The sequence below is a fragment of the Phocoena phocoena genome, chromosome 7 (genome assembly GCF_963924675.1).
Source record: "Phocoena phocoena chromosome 7, mPhoPho1.1, whole genome shotgun sequence".
Taxonomy (NCBI): domain Eukaryota; kingdom Metazoa; phylum Chordata; class Mammalia; order Artiodactyla; family Phocoenidae; genus Phocoena; species Phocoena phocoena.
Window position 1 is genome coordinate 76,408,751 of NC_089225.1, and position 18,799 is coordinate 76,427,549.

At 40.7% G+C, this 18,799-nt stretch overlaps 1 protein-coding gene across 1 annotated transcript in view; it reads right to left on the reverse strand.

Moving 5' to 3' along the window:
* Positions 1–18,799, reverse strand: part of HECW2 (HECT, C2 and WW domain containing E3 ubiquitin protein ligase 2) — a 244,591-nt gene that overhangs the window by 126,638 nt on the left and 99,154 nt on the right. Inside the window, exons 4-8 of the mRNA XM_065880275.1 lie at positions 16,451–16,526; positions 11,968–12,137; positions 7,915–8,057; positions 2,247–2,347; positions 460–1,809 (exon numbers count right to left, since the gene is read on the reverse strand). Of these exons, the coding sequence (XP_065736347.1) occupies positions 460–1,809; positions 2,247–2,347; positions 7,915–8,057; positions 11,968–12,137; positions 16,451–16,526 (1,840 nt within the window). The remainder of the gene's footprint in view (positions 1–459; positions 1,810–2,246; positions 2,348–7,914; positions 8,058–11,967; positions 12,138–16,450; positions 16,527–18,799) is intronic.

An 18,799-nucleotide genomic window follows, 5' to 3' on the forward strand; every position in this document is an offset into this window, starting at 1 on the left:
GCCGGTGCGCGGCACGCATCCCAGGCCTCCAGGCCTGTGTGGACCAGGAGTGCCCCCACCCACCGGGCCACCTTTCTAGGCAGAGCAGGTGCCCGCACTGATGCAGAGCCTTGAGGTTCATTATCTAAGTTTGAAGACTGTTATCTGACAGGCCTCTTATTCCACCAAAAGAAGCTCCATAGGGAGGGTGGGATGGAGACTCAAGAGAGAGGAGATATGGGGATATATGTATGCATATAGCTGATTCACTTTGTTATACATCAGAAACTAACACACCACTGTAAAGCAATTATACCCCAATAAAGATGTTAAAAGAAAAAAAAAGCTGTTGAACCCCAAGGAGAAGAATTCAGCTAATATGTGCCCTGCAGTACAATTTCCACTGAGGGACAAAACCACAAGACTTCTCTCTGAGCGGGTATGCCTGAGCCACGAGCCACGTTGTCTTCTACATCCTACCTCCGGTCGCGCCCTCCTCCTGGGCAGTGGCCCCTTCACAAGTCCCTTGGGCATGCCCCGCATCACGCTCTTCTTGGGGCGGGCTCTCAGCAGCAGCAGCAGCTCCCTCCAGGCTCCCCCTCCGCTGCCAGACCTCCCCCACCTCCTCCTGGTCAGGTGAAGTAGCCGATTCTGCCCCTGGCCCTTCCTCCTCTCCGCTGGGCACCTGCACTACAGGTAAAGAACCAGGAGTGCACATGGAACCCTGTGACCCTTCAGCAGGGCCACTGCTGGCGGGTTCTGCTGCACAGGCTCCATCTTCCTCCTCCTGAGAAGAAAAGGCTGGGGTTTCGGGAAACCGCGCACTCTCAAGAGATGAGCACCGTGTCTCCACCGAGGACAGCTGCGTGGCAACACTCTCATTGCAGGAGCTGTCGGCCCCGTCCAGGTCACTCTCGCCCTCAGGCCTGGTGCTGGCCTCGCTCACGCTCTCTGTCCTGGCAGGGTCACTGGGCTCTGTTTCCGAGGACACCTGGGAAGGCTCAGACCCCTGATCAAGGGACTCCATCTCACTGACGGCTCTTCGGCTTCCTCCTGATGTGTCCGAAGTGCCCGTGTCTGCCCCACTTGTGGGCTGATCTACCTCCTGAGAGCCGCACAATTCAGTGCTCCCCTGGTCAGCACTTGGCTGAGACTCCGGAGCATTCTCACTTTCATCAGGGACTGAGCCTGAGGGTAAGGAGCTCTCCACAAGCTCTGGAAGATTTTCTGGCTTGTCCTCGAAGGAAGCAGCTTCAATGGTGGAGGCTTCCTCATTCTCCACCGTGCTGTCTTCTGGCTTTATCTGAGATGTCAGGCTCCCATCATCAGTTCTTGACGCCCTGCTAAACATTATCAACCCTCCTTCCTCCTCCAAGGAGGATGGATAACCCAGGTCTTGCTGGAACTCGTGGTCTTCTTCATCTGAGTCGATATGAAGCATTGCATTGAGTCTTGTGTCGGTGGGAAAACTACTCCTTAGTTTCGGAGAGGCTCCCACGGACCTTTCCGAACAAGTAGCTGCACCCGACCTGGAATGGCCATTGTGTTCAATAGCATCTAAATAATCATTGAGTGAATCCTGACGTCCTCTGGGAGGTGAGGTCCTTGAAGAAGTAGAGGTTAATTCTTCTGAGTCTATTTCCAGAGTAGAGCTAGTCCTGAAAGAATGCTTGGGGGTCCCATTAGCACTTTCCTCAGAAACTGGTCCATTGGAACAAACCGTGCTGTCATGATGGCCCCCTGGCATGTCCTCCTCATCAGAAGGGCTTCCTAGGTCTCCATTCACAGTATTGACTCCAAGTATCGTGCCAACAGCTTCTGGAGAAGCATCTGAAGGAGAAAACAGCATTTATACAAACAAAGTAGTAATAACGAACGAACTTTTAATGTCCTATTCCTTTGCCACTAATGAGTTCAAAGAATTCAGTCATCCCAGTGAGGTCTCTTTACAGTATCACCAACTTGCTAAGAGTTACTATTCACTACTAAATGAGTACATATATTGCTGGTCAGTTTGACATATGAGGTTTACATGTTCACTACTGCCGTAAATTCCACATCCAAGTTTCCAAACGCAGGTAAAACCTAAGAGAGATTTTTTGATAAACAGGCTTTTAAATCTGCTTGGAAAACTTCAGCAGGTAATCATTTGATAGCTATTTTATGTTCAGAACAGGATACAAACAATTCTGTTCAAATGTAAACTGACAACAGAGTAAGATTTAACAAGTTTTTCCTATGGCAATATATTTATACAGGTATCTCACCTTCATGCACAGAAGATGTGACCTCCACTCTGAACTGGAGGTACCCACTCACGTGGTCAGCTGGGAGCCTTCTGCCGAGGTTGTAGCTGAGCATCTGGTCACTGCAAGAGGAGAAATGGTTCCTTCATCCTTACTACTCTGGTGTCAGCCTTCATCTTCTTCCCATAGGCCACCCCCCAAAACCCACATATTTCTCTTGAAACTTGCATACTCACAAGAAAATAAAAGGTCAAAGGCATGTTAAGAGTCAGTGTAATTTTGTTCATTTGTACAAATGAATACTTATAAACCCAGGGATAAAAGGGAATCTTGTCACAAGGAAAAGTATCAGTAAAGGCTGAAAATGCAATACTGTACAATATTGTTATGATTTTTTTAAAGGGCACTGATTTGCTCTCTCACTGTTAAGAGTGACCAGAGAAAGGGCATTTTAAAAGCCATCAAGGGGCTGAGAAAGGCCTACAATTTTGGGTGTTTTCTGACTCAAGTGTAAATGTATAGAAGGTCTGGTTCCTTAGCATTTAGCATGATAGCAGTTAGGTCCTAAAAAGACAGGCACAGGGAATTCCCTGGTGGTCCAGTGGTTAGGACTCCGCGCTTCCACTGCAGGGTGCAGAGGTTCCGTCCCTGGTTGGGGAACTAAGATCCCGCATCCTGCATGCTGCACGGCCGGCCGAGCAAAAGACAAAGAAACAAAAGAGAGAGAGAGGCGCACAGGTAAGGGTTATCACATGGAGGGCACAGTGCTGCTGTATCCTGAAGAACAGGAGCTGAGAGTCAGGAGAGAGCGGCGTGAGAACAGGCCGGGCTCTGACAGCTGCTCCAGCTGTGTGAGAGGCAGGGGGCTGCTGCACCTCCCCTTCCTCACCTGTAAAGTAAGGGGCTCACTGTTGGCCCTCACTATTGGGGGGCCTATCACTGATACTCCAGGCAGCTTGTAAGCCATATTGATGGGACAGTTGGAGAACTGCACTAGCTGTCGGAGTCTCGCTGCCACACTTGGAGGTGCGCTGGAGGGGACCACAACTGGGCCCAGCTCCTGCCCCACCTTGGCTCCAGGCTCAGGCTACCAGCCTCCTCGAGGATGGAGCGGTTGATCTTTTTCAATTCCGTGTTTATTTATCAAAGTCAAATACAATCACATCTCACATTTCTCTGTATGCAAGCAACTTTCGTTGAGAATCTGATTTATTCTTAATTAAGGAAAATCATCAGAGGGATAGTACCAAATCACACTATCTCTGCTCTCACACTGCCCTCTAATGGCAACTTCAGGAGGAAAACACAAGGCCTCTACCTAATACTTGCACCACTGTACACTTCAGAGCCTCTGGTCAGCTACTGATTATTAATCTCCGTAACTATTTTGCTTGTTCTTCTCTACCTCCTCAGTACAATTATAAATAGATATTATCTGGGATTTTACATTAGCGTGTACACATTTACATGCTAATGTAAAATCCCAGTTCAGCTCTTATGAATTTCTTTGAGTTCATAGCAAGGTTTTCTTAAAATAATGAGATCATTTCCTTTACTTCTTTCTTTTTCTTCCCTAGAAATGTAATAATTTTTTGATTGATGTTTTTAGAAAGCTTTGTTTCCCCCAATTGAGTGCTTACACTCTGATAAGGGCTTTGCACGCATCATCTCCTTCAATCTTCCCTGTGAGGCAAGTGGCGGCCCTGTTTTCTAAGGCATAGGGAGTGTAAGTAACTTGCCCAAGGCCAGGCAACAATTAAGCGACAGAACCAGGATTAGAACACAGATGCTTCTGACACAGAAGCCCCTGATCTGCAGTCCCCAAATCAGATCTCATTTTACGCACACTTTCAGTGATTCTTGGCTGCTCTCAGTAGCAATGCATTTTAATGATATTTACTCATGGCTCATCTCAAGGCAATCATTATCATAATGTTTTGTCTACTTAATCTGGTATTTAAAAAAATTTTTTTCTGTAAAGGGATATATTGGCATTTTTAACTATTAGACATTACAGGTATGTTAAATGCTTTTCCATTAGCGTGTTCGAATAACTCTATAATGACTATAATGACAGCAGGGATGTCTTTTTCTCTTACCATTGTCTTCCAGCATTTAGACAGTGCCTGACACACAGAGATGCTCCACCTGTGTCCACTAATGCATGAACCCAGCAGCAAACTACTGGGACCTACTCTCAACATTATGGTTCCTCACCCACATCTTTCGACATTCAGTCCTGGAATAATAAAAATCTTCATTTCTTTGTTAAAATTAAATTGACTCGGGACTTCCCTGATGGCGCAGTGGGTAAGAATCTGCCTGCCAATGCAGGTCACACGGGTTTGAGCCCTGGTCCGGTAAGATCCCACATGCCACGGAGCAACTAAGCCCATGTGCCACAACTACTGAGCCTGTGCTCTAGAGCCTGCGAGCCATAATTACTGGGCCCACGTGCCACAACTACTGAAGCCTGTGCGCCTAGAGCCCGTGCTCCGCAACAAGAGAAGCCCACACACCACAACGAAGAGTAGCCCCCGCTCGCTGCAACTAGAGAAAGCCCGTGCGCAGCAACAAAGACCCAACGCAGCCAAAAATAAATTAATTAATTAAAAAAAAAATTGACTCTCCTCTCCTCCTCTTTGGCCAATAAAAGTAAAGTGTTGGTGTTGATGATAAAAACTTATAAAAGTGATGCATTTTAGCTAGGAAGTAAATGTTTAGTAGGGATTCTAAGAATGGCATCCATCCTTTTGCTCACTATCATATCCCAAATACCCAACACAGTGCTTAACATTTAGTAGACACTATATGTATACACACCCACACATTTGTTGAATAAATTTAACAAATGAGACTCTTTACTTGGAAAAAAGAATTTTAACAGGTGTTAGTGCTATTTTTTACCCAAACTGACAAGATATCAACTATTCAATCTATCAGTACAGGAAAGCCTCCCTATTTGGAGATTCCAAGTCAAGGGGGTTTCATCCTTGTTGAGTGCCTGTCAAGGGATTCACCTCTTTCTTGTTCTTACTCAGTCTCATCTGATTCATCCTGCCTCTTGCCATGACAGATAATTGTGTACCCTATATTATATATTATTATGATGCATCGTTATGAAGAATAAGTGCCAAAGAACTCTCACTGTCTGACTGAGACATTCTCTCACTAGTGTAATCACAGCAAATGACAAAGCATGGCACAGTGATGTGCCTTTTGGACAGAATGCAAGCCACTCTCTGAAAAATGTCACATTCAAACCAATGCTCTTAAAAATAGGTAATTAGGAAGGACTTCTAGCTCATCCTATAAAACCTCACCGTGTAAAACCTCAGCTATTTCAGAGAGTTGCCGTCTACAAAACACATAAGAAAACTCAGTATTTTTCAAGACGTATCAATTACTTGATAGAAAGTAATAATCAGATCAAAAATATATTTAGATGCTAACAGCCAATACACTAACATGTAGTATCATATTTAATAAAGCAAATCCCTAAGTATCAGGCAATGCTTTTAATATACTCATGTAGAAACATTTCATAATTCTGATACTTTACGAATTCATGCTGGACTTCCTTCCAGTACATATGGAATCCATGACAGGCAGTACTCTATGTGTCCAGTTCTTTAAAAGACTGAATGAAAAGCCAGCAAGTTAACAGGAGTTTCAAGCACTCAAAATGCTTTCAAGCACTTCAAGTTTCAAGGTTTTATTTTTCCTTGATCATTCTTACTGGTATACATAAAGACACTCTGCCAAGTGTCACAGATATTATATAAATTATATGATTATACTTATATAAACTAAATTATAAGTATATTTCCAATGAGAGTTAATTCTCACTCTTCGTAATTTTTCATTTTCTATCAATCCTAAAAATAATTTTTTAAAACTTCCCAAAGAATATCTCTACTAGAAGAATAATTGCTATCCTTAAAAATAACTGTGATTTCCCAGTTTTATCAAATTAAACCAGGCTGCTAGAATTTCAGCCTAATATTTCTACTTCATGTGGTCTGGCTCAACCATTGTCTCTGATAGCCAGAGAATCAGAATTCATTAGAATCTCTTAATTTCATGTTTTGAAGGTGTCTTAGAGATCATTGGTCTAAAGACTTTATTTTTCAGATGAGGAAACTAATGCCTGAAAAAATTGTGACTTGCCAGAATAGAACAGTTAATTAGCTGCAAGGTGAATAGGAATGAGCAAACTTCCTCAGTTAGCTAGACTAGTATTCCATCACTGCCAGTCCTTGAAGTGTTGCAGAGAAGCTGGGATTCTGGAGCTGACGGATCTGCTCAAATCCCAGCTCCACCCCTGGCTTGCTAGCCTCAGATTTCTCACCTCCAGAATGGGTATAATCACATTTTTCACCTCTCAGAGTTGTTGAGAAGATTACATGAGCTAATGAGTGTAATTTACTTAGCTCCTGACATAGAATAGGGTCTCATCATCTTTTTTGTTTACTTTGGTTTACTACTGCGGCTACCACTACTACAACTACTGTTATCACTGATACTGCTGCTACTACCACTACTGTTATCATATGTTCATAATGTCCTCCTAAAATGAAGAAGATGCCCCCCAGTGCCACCTGAGAGCACCAGTGTTACTGGGTTTGCTGGCACTTACCATGTGAAAATATATACACCATTTATAGTAAGGGATGGAGGCATGTTACGATTTCTTAACTACTCGATTCACAGCTTACAAAAAGTTCACAGAAAGAAAACAGACGTCAAATCACATTTCAAAATTCTCTCAACGGGCTTCCCTGGTGGCACAGTGGTTGAGAGTCTGCCTGCCAGTGCAGGGGACGCGGGTTCGAGCCCTGGTCTGGGGGGATCCCACATGCCACGGAGCAGCTGGGCCTGTGAGCCACAATTACTGAGCCTGCGCGTCTGGAGCCTGTGCTTCGCGACAAGGGAGGCCGCGATAGTGAGAGGCCCGCGCACTGCGATGAAGAGTGGCCTCCGCTTGCCGCAACTAGAGAAAGCCCTCGCGCAGAAACGAAGACCCAATACAGCCAAAATAAATAAATAAATAAATTTTAAATTCTCTCAACAAGTAATTTCTAGTTGTCTGAACGAACGTATATGTCTTAGAGCTCCACTATAACACCTTCTCGGAGTCTAGGCTTTGTTTTAAAGGGCCCTAAAATAAGGTGGTTTTGGTGTCTCAGGAATAACATATTCTCTGGATGGGGTTAATCAGGATCAGGAGATCTTGCTTTAGGGAGGGATTTTTACAGCAAGATTTCAATATCTCAAAAACAACTGAGCACTGTAACATTTGACACTGAAACGGTAATAATGGTAGGTACATCGTGGAAAAGATAGATAACCCAAAAAAGGTATATAATTAAAATAAAGTGCTTTCTGCCCTTCATATTTCAATGAGTATAAGAGCACTTTCTTTCTTTCTTTCTTTTTTTTTTTTGTGGTACGCGGGCCTCTCACTGTTGTGGCCTCTCCCGCTGCGGAGCACAGGCTCCGGACGCGCAGGCTCAGCGGCCATGGCTCACGGGCCCAGCCGCTCCGCGGCATGGAGCACTTTCCTTTTTAAAAGAATTATGTTACCACTTCTTATCAGTAAGAAAAGTCCTCGGACTTCAAAGTATCATTTCAGTTGCTTCAGTAGGAACTAATCCCAACAAGACCCCTAGGTGTGACGGCTGATTACCCGATGGCTTGTCGCTCCAAAAGCCTCTGGACTGGAATGGTTAGTTTCCCCAGAAAACGCTTGATGATAGGTCGGCTCTTGGCAAATTTGTCTTTAATTTCAATTTCTAAGACATCAGTAAGGAGTGCGAAAAAGGAATATTTCTGAAAACAAAACATAACATGTTGAGTCAAAAAAAGAGATAAATATGAAATTATGTATATCAGTTTATTATTATAGAAAATAGTATCTCTTAAATCCTAACGACACACAGAGTCCACATTGCCAGAAAAATCTGCAGCTATTGTCAATCCTTTATTCACTCAGAATCATTAACATTCACAAAGACTAAAAAGCAACAGCTAGGATCTGTATGACAAAGCAAGCCCCTTCGATCATCCAACCCTTCCTGGTTCAACAGTTTTAGGAGATGCTATCAAATATTAAACCATGCACAATACAATGTTAGTGCTCACTACATTTAACGTATCTTTATTCTTTAATACTTAATATCTTGTTATAGAGTGGCTTAGACTTAACTGATACATTTGATTAACAGCAATTTTAATTCCTGATCCCATGGTATTTTCGAAGTTGCCCATCATAGGTTAAAATACTCCTTCACTTAGTGGTTAAAGTAGGAACATCTAAAGGATATGATGGTTTCCCTGGTTTATATTAAAATAAAACAATGCTTACACGGAAGTCACTCAATTTAAAAGGCACACAGGGACATTTCTTCTGGGACAGAAAAATAAAAGTATGAGGTTAAGATAAGATGTGTTGTTTTAAGAATGCCATTGGAGAAAACTGGATTGGATATTCATAAGGATATAAAATAAAAAGCTTTACTCATTTACAAAGACTTTCACATATATTACAAAGATAAAATTTTCTTTTTAATGATGAGGCTTTCAGGAAAAGTAAGTGATGGAGCCAGGAATCTAACCTGAACCATTTCTCTCCTCCCCTGGCAGTATCCAGGCAACCACAGTGATATGAATAGTGTCAGCCAGCTTTACACTTAGGGGTCACTAAATTTATTTAGTCATAACAATTTATTTTCACCAAAGGGCCGTAGAGTTTAGTCATCTTCTTAATGGAAAAAGCACTTGCTTAGAATAAGGGAGCAGAGTTTAAGCACTACTAGCCTCTGAATAGCTAGTTATATAAACACTTTACGCTTCTGTTTCTTAATCACACAAATGGAGAGATGATAATCTCACCCCTTACACCCCCCTTATCAGGCTTGTTCTGGTAACATGGTTAAAAACATGGTTAAAAGCAATCTACAGATTCAATGCAATCCCTATCAAATTACCAATGGCATTTTTTATAGAACTAGAACAAAAAAATCTTAAAATTTGTATGGAGACACAAAAGACCCCAAATTGCCAAAGCAGTCTTGAGGGAAAAAAACGGAGCTGGAGGAATCAAACTCCCTGACTTCAGACTATACTACAAATCTACAGTAATCAAGACAATATGGTACTGGCACAAAAACAGAAACATAGATCAATGGAACAAGATAGAAAGCCCAGAGATAAACCCATGCACCTATGGTCAACTAATCTATGACAAAGGAGGCAAAGACATACAATGGAGAAAAGACAGTCTCTTCAATAAGTGGTGCTGGGAAAACTGGACAGCTACATGTAAAAGAATGAAATTAGAACACTCCCTAACACCATACACAAAAATAAACTCAAAATGGACTTGAGACCTAAATGTAAGACCGGACACTCTAAAACTCTTAGAGGAAAACATAGGAAGAACACTCTTTGACATAAATCACAGCAAGATCTTTTTTGATCCACCTCCTAGAGAAACGGAAATAAAAACAAAAATAAACAAATGGGACCTAATGAAACTTAAAAGCTTTTGCACAGCAAAGAAAACCATAAACAAGATGAAAAGACAACCCTCAGAATGGGAGAAAATATTTGCAAACGAATCAACGGACAAAGGATTAATCTCCAAAATATATAAACAGCTCATGCAGCTCAATATTAAAGAAACAAACAACCCAATCCAAAAATGGGCAGAAGACCTAAATAGACATTTCTACAAAGAAGACATACAGATGGCCAAGAAGCACATGAAAAGCGCTCAACATCACTAATTATTAGAGAAATGCAAATCAAAACTACAATGAGGTATCACCTCACACCAGTTAGAATGAGCATCATCAGAAAATCTACAAACAACAAATGCTGGAGCGGGTGTGGAGAAAAGGGAGCCTTCTTGCACTGTTGGTGGGAATGTAAATTGATACAGCCACTATGGAGAACAGTATGGAGGTTCCTTAAAAAACTAAAAATAGAATTACCATATGATCCAGCAATCCCACTACTGGGCATATACCCAGAGAAAACCATAATTCAAAAAGACACATGCACCCCAATGTTCACTGGAGCACTATTTCCCATAGCCAGGTCATGGAAGTGACCTAAATGCCCATCGACAGACGAATGGATAAAGAAGTTGTGGTACATATATACAATGGAATATTACTCAGCCATAAAAAGGAACGAAATTGAGTCATTTGTTGAGACGCGGATGGATCTAGAGACTGTCATATAGAGTGAAGTAAGTCAGAAGAGAAAAACAAATATCGTATATTAACGCATGTATGTGGAACCTAGAAAAATGGTACAGATGAACCGGTTTACAGGGCAGAAGTTGAGACACAGATGTAGAGAACAAACGTATGGACACCAAGGGGGAAAAGCCGCGGGGGGTGGTGGTGGTGGTGTGATGAATTGGGAGATTGAGATTGACATGTATACACTGATGTGTATAAAACTGATGACTAATAAGAACCTGCTGTATAAAAAAATTAAAATAAATTAAAAAAAGAATGTTAGGGAAATAAAGTTATTGCTAGTATCATTACTATATCCACTATGTGCCTTCTAAGTGCTCATTTTGAGATAACGTTTTATGTCTTCTAGGCTTCTAATGTGTTAAATTAAGTGGTATGCCTTTAAAAGTTATTCACTATTTGGGGACAGTAAGTAGTTTTTCAAACCAGGAATAAGAAAACATGTAGTTTTTATCCACTTAAATAACCATAAAAACTGCCCAGGAGAAACATCCTGCTTCACTGGCAAGTCTCAAATAGCCACATCTTTCCTCCAATTGGTTTTAGATCCCCTGAAGTATCTCCCTCTCCAATGAAATACTCGTTCAACATTGTTAGAACATATTATTGTCATTAAACATTTAGGGAGTGATTTAATTAATTGTGCAACTCCCATGCCAATACAGGTTTGTCTAGAAGCACTCATTAATGCTAGTATATGAAATGTGTCTTGGTTCCCTGAGAAATGGTGGGAGAACTCACACTTTGCTCCCTAGAAAAGAAGCAATGTCTCTGTTCATTCTTTGACTTTAAAGAGTTCCAGTGGGAAAACCCTGGGCTTGATTTCACTGATATGATGCACTGTGATGACTGGTAACATATTGCAACTGTGAGAGAGTCTGAAATACCATCAACACAATCTGCCTTGCCTCAGGATGACGACTCCTTGAATGGCTCATGTAAGTAACCAAAATCTATAATGGAAATCCAAAAACCATTTGCCAGACAGTAAGGAGAGAAATTCCTTTAATCTGTACTGGGTATATGCTAGAACAAAATATCAAAATTTTAAATAAAAATGGGATCAGTATTACTGACTTTTCCTTCTGCCTCAGGCTCCCATACGGCTTGGCAAGGCAGTTACTGATGCTGCCCTTACAGAATTTTGACATTTTGTTCATCATGAATTTTTGCCTTGATTTTGATTTTTTTTAAATATTGCATTGAAATATTAATTTTGATCATCGAGTCTTTTGGACCCTATAAATCATGCACCTGAAGGAAGTGCCTCACTTGATTTACCCTAGACCCAGCCCTGGTTAGAAGGGAATATCTCACTTTCGTTGTACCTTTTTCTAACAGAACCTCTAGACACCTCAACCATCTTGCCCACACCCATAAGCAGCTCAATGATACAGAGTCCAGTGGAGAGAGATGGAGTTGGCCAACTTCCTAACTGTCAAGTAGAAGGCCACGTACGATCATCTTACCTCTCGGTGCCAAATTGGATTTGTGGTGTTACTGATGATAGTAGACCTCCTCTCCTGACCATGGTGGGCACAAGTGGGGAAACTGCTCTTCTTCCCTGGCTGAATCGACATCTTAAGATAAGGGTCAGGATTGAAGAACATCCCTTTCTTTAGCCCAACTGCCCGAAGATCTTTAAAGAAAGAAAGAGAGGAGGAAGGAGGGAGGGAAAGAGAGAGGGAGAGAAGAGGGACAGAAGGAGAAAAGATTCACATATCTTGATTAGAACAAGCAGCTCAACGACAATTTGTCCTTAAATAATCACACAGGAAGCTCTAAACAGAAACTATTTGGTAAAACAGCAAAGTTATTCACACTATGATTGCTTAGGTAAGTGAGGACAAGTGGGTTATGACTAGTTCCAGCAGAAAGTCTCCTAACAGGCTGCAAAATGAAGCCAAACTTTTACTACCACCTTATACACCTAAAATGACTTTTCCTGGGAAACGTTTTGATCCTAACACGTACATCTTCACCCCCTTTTTCTATGTGGCTCGGCAGCTAGCATTTCACACAATGTCTTGAGAGAAACCCTTAGTAAACAGTGTATTAAAAAAGAAAACCAATATGTTCCTTCATGAGAGAAAAGTGAATCTTCTATATATACATATGAGATGCACTGACTTAAGTTTAATTGGGGATGAAACCTAAGAGCACACATTCAGTTGTGCCATATTTAAAACATCATACATATTCTACAAATGAAATGAATGTTAGGGGAAATAAAAGGAGACCAGAAATATTTCTAAACTTTGAATGCTATCTGCTATATTAAATAATTGTTAGGTTATTTTTTCAATAGGCTGTTAAGTAAATTAAATATTTGATGAATGTCCCATAACTCATCTTAGAGTCACCACTTGTTATTTCATACTATGCGAGCTGCTAAAAGTTCTGGCTAAAGTCTGGTTAGTGAAGAGACTAAAACTTTTAAAAATGGTCAAGCTGAGGGATACAAAAATGTCAGGAAATAAAGCTGGCTTCACTGGATCCTCAATGCCTTTCTGAGAATATCAGTTTGAATAAGGTTGCCCTGAGAGCTAAATGATCTTGAAAGCTTCCGGGAGAAGAGACAGCCTCTAGGTAACTTTATGCAGTTATGATCAGTGTAGGGAAGTCCTGACCACTGGTTCAGAAAAAAATTCTGTGGACGGCCTCTGAATCCTCAAAGACCTTTGGATTACCCAAATGAGCTGGGGAAGAGACCCTATAGAGTAACCCCACATTTTGGGAGGTCACCATGGTCATCCTACTCAATCCCATTCCTGAAACACAAAGTCTTTCTTAGAAGGACAGAATTGGCCTGGGGTTGCCCATAGAACCATACTCCCTGGAGGAGGTTCACCAATGACCAACAAGAACTTGTGGCCTAGATAACATGTGATGAAAACAGCCCAGGACTGTCTAGTGACTCATAACTGGCAGTAGCGGGAGACAGTCTAATATGTCAGAAAATATTTAAAAATTCAAGCAAGAGGACCTTATGTTAAGAACACGGCATCAAATATAGTAAGATCTTTGATCTAAAAGCCAGTGGCAGAAGGGAAAGATGAGCAAAGAACTAGACAAGCACTTCAGAGAAGCTGCTGCAATCTCATTAGCTTCACAGTCCCCATCCCTGGCACTTCCTAAACTATGGAGTCATTATTAATACAGCATTTGCATTTTACTGTCAATTTAATAATGCTACATGTTTTCACTTGGCTTTATTTAGCATTAAATAGCTTTGAGAGAAAATGCAATTTACATATTTATTTTCTTACCTTTCTTGATTGTGCTCGCCTCAGACTCAGACAAGAGAATGACATTCTTTAGATATTAAATCTACTTCTCAAGAAGGGATTTCTTTGCAGTAAACAAGGAGTAACATGTACAGAAATGGCTGCCATGACATCTGACAGAGCTAAATTATTCATGCAAAACATTCCTTTGAAGAAAAAGCATCCACCAGAAGATTAAGCCAGAGCGAAGAAAGATGTCACCATTAACCCTTTTCCACAAGGGACATCGTACCAATAAATACAATAAACTACCAACTATTTGTACTCTGGTCATTCAGTTCACTTTATCCATCTCTTGCCTCTCTTTTATCTTTTATATATTTTATTGCTCACAAACATCCACATCACCTAATAGACTAAAGAAGGACTCAAAGTCACAAAGGTATGACAGGTTAAATATCCTTCTTACTTGGAGAAAAGGTTTAAGATAGTCATCAAAAAACAGTTTTTTGGGGCTTCCCTGGTGGCGCAGTGGTTGAGAGTCCGCCTGCCGATGCAGGGGACACGGGTAAGTGCCCCGGTCCGGGAAGATCCCACATGCCACGGAGCGGCTGAGCCCGTGAGCCATGACCGCTGAGCCTGCGCGTCCGGAGCCTGTGCTCCGTAAAGGGAGAGGCCACAACAGTGAGAGGCCCGCGTACCGCAAAAAAACAAACAAAAAAAAACCAGTTTTTTGTTTTAGCTGTAGAGTTCAATTATTTGTGTCCCTACTTATCCATAGATAATCAAGAGCAGAACATTTGCGGACAGACATTCTACAGTGCTTAAATGCTCTCCATAAATATTATCATCCACTGTCAATATGCTACAACCAGATGAATTTTTTAGAATTATCGTTATAAAATTGCTTTCATCTTCTATGATTTTTAGCCATTTCTATACATCATCTGCAAATAGCTGATTACATGGTAAGAAACAGAGCAGATTTTAGGTAGCAAGCCTCCATGTGTATTGAGGTGGATGTTAGAAAACCTTGTATATAGAAAAAAAAAAGGATTTGGCTGTGCCCCAAAGCTTATTTCCTACTTTTTAGGAAAATGTCCTGGGATTTTCAACTTCTACATGGTCATTCTCCCATGGTGGGTTAATTAACATACCCTCTGGAGTCAAAATCAATATGTATGTGTCATATTTAGAGTGATACTGATCATTTGAAAGCTTAGGGCATTGCTTCTAAACTAAGAAAACCGTGGTATGGTCAAACTAAGTTTTCTGAGCCATGGAGGTTGGCCAATTGTTCCATATCTATAAACGAAGAAATCTATAAACAATTTCTCTTCCTGCAACCACCCCAGAACTGTGAAGGTCTAAAGCACAGGTAGCCAACTGAAGTGCTTTCAAAAGAGAGACAGATAAGGCGGGTGGGGAGTAGTATCACAGGCAGTGGTAGTCAGTGCTTTTCTAAAAATCTGGATATTTTAAAAACCCTGAGGGGTCCAACCAAAATATATTTATTGGCCAAATTTGAACCAGTTTACAGCCTCTGAGATTTGTCAGAGAACCAAAGCAAAATGGTTTTCATAGTAAGTGACCTGTATGGCGGGGGAAGGGGAGGAGAAGGAACATGCTAGAACAGACACAGATAGGCCGTGGGCCAGCAATGAACTAACGTGCACACTTCCATTATACGTGATATTCATGCATCATGGACTTGTGTTTTCAAGATCAGCCTTCTAACCCTTACTCTTGAAAATTTCTATTTTCATTTTCTATTTTCATTCATAACATTTTTTTGCAGCCAAGAAAAAGTGAATCTAATTTAAATTTTAGAAGCACTACAATAATGGAAAAATGAAAACAAAACATCTTACAGTGATAGACATCTGTTAGACTTGATTTTACATGTATTGTAGTACGGTCGTCTGTTTTAAAAGTCCATTTCAAATACTGATTTTCTTAGATTAGTCTTGACTTTATGACTGCCGATTAATTTTTTTAAATCGGTGGCTTTGAAACTTTTTTTGACAGTGATCTATGTGTGAAATACATTTATCTTGAAACCCATTATACACATACATAGGTGTGTATATTTTTGTGTGTGAAATTTTCAGTTTGTATAAACTGGTGTTCTATGAAAAACATTTCCCTTTGGTGGTTAAACTCTGGCTCTTTTCTATTCTTTTTTTAATTGCTAGTTTCAACTAAATTAATCTTATAAATCACCAGTGAGTTCCAACTCACAACCCGAAAAGCAGTGCTTCAGTTGTACGATAAATATACAAAAAAATCAGAATATTTTACTAACCAGAAAATAAACAACAAAAAAATTGTCTAATCTACTTTTCAATTCTTTATATGTACTCCTTTGGCTTTTTTTCGCTAGTCTCCAAATTTTTCCTTTCTCTAGATGAGGCCAGCACAAATTGTTTTCAGTTATCTAAGCTCTACAGTGGGTTTAGCACATGTTACATTACAGTTTTAAGTAAGTATACATAGTTATGGTCTTTTCATCACAAGACAACTTGCTAGAAGCTTTCTGAGTTTATATTAATAATCTAATTTTTCATGGTAAGAGATATACTTGAATTTCCAGAAGTATTACCAAAACAAACAAACAAACAAACTTGCTCACATATCATATATGAGAGTGCAGAAAGAAGTGACTATTCGTGCCTTTGAAATTATACACTTTCCAACTGGACGTCATGTTTAAAGACATCCTTACCAGACAACGTAAAGCTAACGAGTTTTCGAGAGTGCTGACTTCCTGAAGCACCTCCTTCCATGCCTTCTGCCCCCATCTGCAGAGAAAAAACACATATGTGAAGTTCCACAGGAATATGGTACCTCTCAACTTTTTTTAGGGAAACACATATTTGCAAATATGATTTTTGTATCAATGTATTGTATATGCCTTTTCATATGCTACAAATCTTGGAAGTCAGACATAAATGCAGAGTCTCAGAGACTAGAGGAAGGGTCATACCTAAATTTAATCTTTACCCCAAATGTAACCAATATGAGCTTCCAAGTTCCCTGGGATATGAATCAACTTACTTTATGTCCTTTTATTTCTTTGGTAAGAAGATTGGGGCTTCCCTGCTGGCACAGTGGTTAAGAATCCTCCTGCCAATGCAGGGTACATGGGTTTGAGCCCCGGTCCGGGAAGATCCCACATGCTGCGAAGCAACTAAGCCCATGCACCACAACTTAAGCCTGCGAGCCACGACTACTTAAGCCCGCGTGCCTAGAGCCCATGCTCCGCAACAAGAGAATCCACCATAATGAGAAGCCCGCGCACCGCAACAAAGAGCCCCGGCTCTCCACAACTAGAGACTGCCCGCGCACAGCAATGAAGACCCAACGCGGCCAAAAATAAAATAAATAAATATTTTTTAAAAAGAATATAGTTGACATGTAATAAGCATATTTATATTGCTATTATGGTATTAAAACATTCCCTTAAGTTAAAAACTCAAACATTAAATTCCTTCAGATTTATTAGGAAAACCTAGAATAAACTAAACAGGTGATTTACATCAGACTCATCCATATAAATGTAGAATTATCCTCCTTGCTAAATATTTCTGAGTGACCATGTGGATATCCCACCACCCTTGTAGACTCCTATTTTATTGTGCTACTGGTACATGGCACATGCTATTATAATTAGCAGTAACAAGAATTTGCAATCCTATTGTACTGATTATTGTATTGTAAAGCTTTTTCTAAAAGCTTCTGAGTAAATTATATCTTACTTGAAACGAGTCATTTACAGACCATAGCAGATTAAGTCTCTCAACTTATGTACAATTAGTGCACAATTTATGGTACACTAGGAAAAAAGGGTTTCGTGGTCCTCTAAAAAAGAAGTCCAGAACATTGTAAGAGACAGATTTGAAGGCAGAATGTATTTTGAATAGTCAAGAAATAGAAACCACATTTTAATTCTTAAGTTTAGATTACACCCTTCCATCTTATCTTTGTGGCACTCCCCACCTCCCTTAAAAATCATACACCAAGAGATAAAACTTTCACTAATCCAAGCCAAGTTGAGGAACTTCAAAATAAATTCCATTCAAATTTTGAAATATAAATGTCCATTTCCAGGCTTCCCTGGTGGCGCAGTGGTTAAGAATCCGCCTGCCAATGCAGGGGACACGGGTTGGGTTCGAGCCCTGGTCCAGGGAGATCCCACATGCCACGGATCAACTAAGCCCGTGCACCACAACTGCTGAGCCTGCAATCCAGAGCCCGTCAGCCACAACTACTGAGCCTGTGTGCCACTACTTCTGAAGCCTGTGCACCTAGAGCCCGTCCTCCACAACAAGAGAAGCCACCGCAATGAGAAGCCCACGCACCACAACAAAGAGAGGCCTCTGCTCGCCGCAACTAGAGAGAGCCCGTGCGCAGCAACAAAGACCCAACGCAGCCAAAATTAAATAAATAAAATAAACATTAAAAAAATTTTCCATTTCCTTCTCTACTTCTTGTACCTTAGTCAAAACTATTTTGTGTGACACTTAACTGCTTCCTGATTGTTTCACATATCATTTGCAATATGCCTAGGGTACCATCCAGGCATCTCTACTTCGTACCATCCAGATGCACATTGTCCTGCAAGAAGTAACTGAGAAACTCTACAGGAAAGGGAAGAGCAGCCATCCTAATCATATGGTCTCCTTTCTCACATATCCTTTTGCAATGAATCAAGAATAAAAAAAAGTTATGTCTTCTCTGTCATGCATACTTTGACGTCATTGCCATTCATCAGTGTACACAGTGATATGTGCCACTTGGAACAGGAAATCCTTCGCTTCAGGGACAGATAAAGGCGACCATCACTCACTACCATGTATTGTTTCAACACGGGTTGACAGTATTCCTTCTGAGTTTTCCTGGCTTAAATCTATGAAGGGAGTTTATTTAAAAACCTCTCTCTAAACACTGAGTACAGATATGTTTATTATCACTGATGTTCCTATTTCTGGTGATCAGGTTGGTCTTTCCTGGCTTTATTGTCATGAATGATAAAGCTGAATTCTCTGAATATTAGTTCACATGAGCATTTTAT